Source organism: Vigna radiata, chromosome 9 (genome assembly GCF_000741045.1).
Source record: "Vigna radiata var. radiata cultivar VC1973A chromosome 9, Vradiata_ver6, whole genome shotgun sequence".
Taxonomy (NCBI): domain Eukaryota; kingdom Viridiplantae; phylum Streptophyta; class Magnoliopsida; order Fabales; family Fabaceae; genus Vigna; species Vigna radiata.
In genome coordinates this window covers 7332990-7337173 of record NC_028359.1, presented here as the reverse complement: position 1 = coordinate 7337173, position 4184 = coordinate 7332990, and the positions used below count along the sequence as shown (strand labels likewise).

The window sequence follows — 4184 nt, the reverse complement described above, 5'->3', positions numbered from 1 at the left end:
AACGAAAACTAATGTTAATTCAATACAATAATATATTTAAGTATACAATTAATCACATATCCAACATACGTAAAATGAGCAACCTACTACAAAATTATATAAAATTATATGTTCATATTAAAAAGTAAATTTTAAACATAACAATAGGAACCTTGGAGGGTGTAAGGCAGACAACGATGGTGAACGGTGGAACATCCAGTGTTTTGGAATGGTATACAAAATTTCACCAAAAAAAAATAATACTTGGACACAAATACAAACAACATATGAGTCTCAAGAACTAAAACAAACTAAAAAACACACAAAAAAGGTAACAAACAAAGGAAGAGGTGCGTGACAACTTCAGATCAGTGAGGATAACGTTCAGACTAGTAACAATGAAATTCGAGGCAAGGACCACAACATTTGGAGCAGTGACGAAGTAGAAACAAAGCAACGCTGGTTCACATAGCAGCAAGGAAGAAAACTATAGATGAGTATGTGACTTTTTGCACAATTTTAACCCTAGAAGCACATATTGCCTAGGTTATTTTAATAACTGAACAGGTCTATGATACTAATTTTACTAATAACTGCCGCTTAAAGCTTGTCGAAAAAATTAAAAAAATAAAATTTTTAATGACAATTTTAAAATTTGGTTCAAACTTTTGGTCTTGGTCAAAGCATAACATCTCTATGACATATTGCCTAGGTTATTTTAATAAGAGAAGCCACAAGCCTTCAAGAGAGAATTTTAAGACCTATGACAATGATTCTGCAAATAACCAAAAGCATAGATCTTATTTAGACATTTTTTTTTTTTTTAAATTTGTGCTTATCCCCTTTAGGTTGGTTGTTTTTTTAACTAAGGTGAAAAGTTACATATAACTTTATTTTTTCTAACTGAAACCTATATGTTCGTGAAAATTATGAAAATGTCACCGTGAGTTTCATCAAAATCAAAGAGTAATAGGCGCATTAGAAGCCCTTTCCTATGCTTTTAAAAATGGAATAAAAATTATCATTATTTCATTATTTATTATCTAGAATGACTATATTCAAAGAAATCCTTGACCTTTTTATGTTTTTGTCCAAATTTATGAAGAATGTTTTTTATTGTTGAATAGCACCCCAAAAGAGATGATTACATTAGCCAAGGAAGAATACCTTCAAGGGTTTTAAAAATCAGTTGCGGTCTCATTATGATATTGTTGAAAATTGAGTAAATACGATTGATACGGTCACATTTTCACTATTACGGCTGAAGACACTGGCATCGCAGAATGTTTTTAAAACGCAATACTTTAGAGTCTAGGTTGAGCAAACAGAACAAAGCTCAATTGATCCATAATCAAGCAACTCTTGAATCATCTGCTCTATGTGATCATCTTCAAGAACAGGTTGAAATTGCTGATGGGAAACTTCAACTTGGCCTGCCACGCTAACCCAATTCCCTTGAAGCCACCTTAACTCCTCGTGTCTATTCTCTGTCCATCTAAAACCAGTTTCAGCGCTTGACCCAATAATGACATTGGCAGAGGCAAATGGATTGGACCCTTCTGAGGGTTGAGGCTCTTTGTTTTGTGGTGATTTTTGCTTGGCCATTTGAAGTGAAAGTGAGGCCATGTGACACTTGTGTAACTTAGCCGTTAAAGTGGCAGAGAGAAGCTTGGATGAGGATGAGTGTGGTTCATTGGGGTTGTATGGGAAATTGGTGCGTGCATTTGGTCCACACATGAGTCTAGCTGCTTCATCATATGCTCTCGCTGCATCTTCAGCCGTTTCAAAGGTTCCAAGCCAAATTCTAGTTTTCCTGTGGTCCAAAAAAAAAAAAAAAATTAACATAAACCGTGTGCAAGACTAAGCACGTAATGCAGTAGTAAATTGCTATAACACACGTAAAAGAGTTGAAAAGATCTTTAATAAAGAATAAAAGTGAAGTTATGATATGGTGTGATGTGATCACAAGTGAATTACAATAAAGGGTGGCGAATTTCAGAGACCCAAGAGCCCCAGTGCCTTTGGCGGACTCCACGATAGCGTTGTTGGGGTCTGGCCATGATTGAGAAAAAGAGAACGTGAAATTTAAATACCGAAACAAGCTTGTTAAGTGTCCTTCAGAATGGGAAGCAAACATACAGGAAGGTGACTGCAGTCAAGTGAAGTGAAGGAGAAGGAGCTCTATTAGATTATTTATACACTGCTTTTCAAGATTTATACAAAATTCTTTAGTCCTTTTTGTCCTCTATCATTATAAATGACCCACACATAATGTTTCACCCCTTTGATGCAGGTAAAGTTCTTGGAGAAGGACTGATATTATTCTTTTATAAACATAATATCATAATATCTATTCTTTTAAAAAAAGAAATCATTTTTATTTATTTTGGTTTTGTAATGTTAATTTAACAATATCCATTTGTTAATAGTTAATAACTTTCAGTGAAGTTTCTTCTTAATTATATTTCAGTTTATATTTTTTATTTTCATCAGCAAAAGACAAAAATAATATAACAATGAGCTTCCGTAGAGTATGTCGTGGAGTATGTTTTCCGTTGCATGCAGCCCAGCCAATTTTATAATGTCACGTGACGAAAACATTTATATATATATATATATATATATATATATATATATATATATATATATATATATATAATATGTCACTCCAACATTTTTCCCGTCATCTCTATCGTAGTTCCAATTGAAAAAAATCAGAAACACTGGTTGTTAAACAATTTCTTACAAAAAATGATTTTATAATGAGTTTTCATTTTATAATTTTTGTCTTATCTAATTTTCATAAGCATAATGACATCAAAGGAATTGGTAATTGGCCTGGAAAAAAATTCAGAAACAATCGTTAAACAATTTCTTACAAAAAATCAATTTATAATGAGTTTTCCTTTTATAATTTGTCTTATCTAATTTTATCTAATTTTCACGAGCATAATGACATCAGAAGAACATCAGATGATGAAATTAGAGAAGTCAGTGAAAATGATGAAATTAAAGAGATCTTGAATGAACATTGCGTGAAGGCGAATATGTCATTGACTCAACTCTTTACAGAGATAAATTGTTTAACTACGAATATTTTTGATTTTTTTTTAGTTGGATCTACCATAGGATGATAGAGAAAATTTTGAAGTGAAAAAAAATGAAAGAAGAAGGATTGAGAAGAATGAAGGAAGTGAGTAAGGATTTACACCGTGTTTTAATCTAACCATAAATACCAATAATTTTGATAATTCATGAAAAAATATTTATTTATTTTATGTTGTAGGCATAGTCAACGGAATTTTCAAAAAACAAATAATAAAAGAATTGGCCTTACAAGACAATAAAGTTTCTAAGATATTATTCTGCATTATACGCCTCTCAGATATTGATGGGTCTCTACAGAAAATGAAAAGACACCGTAAGCATTGATAAAATTTAGGAGCCAAATGTATGATAAAGTCATCTCTTACTGTTCGTTGACATGGTAAATAAATGCTTTTATCTAGCTTGGTTGAAACCATTGCATATATAACAGATTCCTTGATGCAAAACTTTATTACATTATTTTATTTTCTCTTTTTTTATCAACAAAAGATAAAATTATTAAATGTTCTAACTCTTTTACATAAAACACAAAATTCTTCTAACTAAAAGACCCAATAAAAAGCTCTAAGATGTATAACAACAAGGAAACGCACATGTAGTCAGAGAATAAAACACACTAATTACACTAAGAACTAAACAAGTCAGCCATCGCGGTTGTGATGGATAAAAATAAAAAACTTCGAAAAGATAAATTAGGTTAATAAAGGAAAAAAAATTACCGACATGAAAATAAGTTTTCGCTTGTATATAAACATGTGTTAACTTTTCCTAAATGTAAAATTTTAATTTGTTCAAAATTTTGATATAATTTAATCGTTAAACTTAAAAAATAATCAATATAGTTTATTTAATTAATTATGTGAAAAAAAAATTTAGGAAGAAAAGATGATTTTATTGTGTATCCATTATGCATGGATATATATATATATATATATATATATATATAGGTTTGCTAATTTACATAAGGGAGATTTTCAGTTGATATATTTTAGCAAACTGTACCAAATTTTAGGTTACAAAAATGTCACTGTTAAAAAAGAAAACCAACTTTAAATCCAAGGGTATTTTAATAATTTTAAAATTTAATTTAAAATAAA

The 4184-nt window shown here is 30.4% G+C and overlaps 1 protein-coding gene across 1 annotated transcript; it reads right to left on the bottom strand.

Moving 5' to 3' along the window:
• Positions 1–1290: 1290 nt before the first annotated feature.
• LOC106773963 (ethylene-responsive transcription factor ERF003-like) lies at positions 1291–2235 on the bottom strand. Its single transcript, XM_014660735.2, has 2 exons — positions 1957–2235; positions 1291–1792 (listed from the first exon to the last, which is right to left on the bottom strand). The coding sequence occupies exons 1-2, from the start codon at positions 2037–2039 to the stop codon at positions 1291–1293; spliced, it is 585 nt and encodes a 194-aa protein (XP_014516221.1). The 5' UTR covers positions 2040–2235.
• Positions 2236–4184: the final 1949 nt, after the last annotated feature.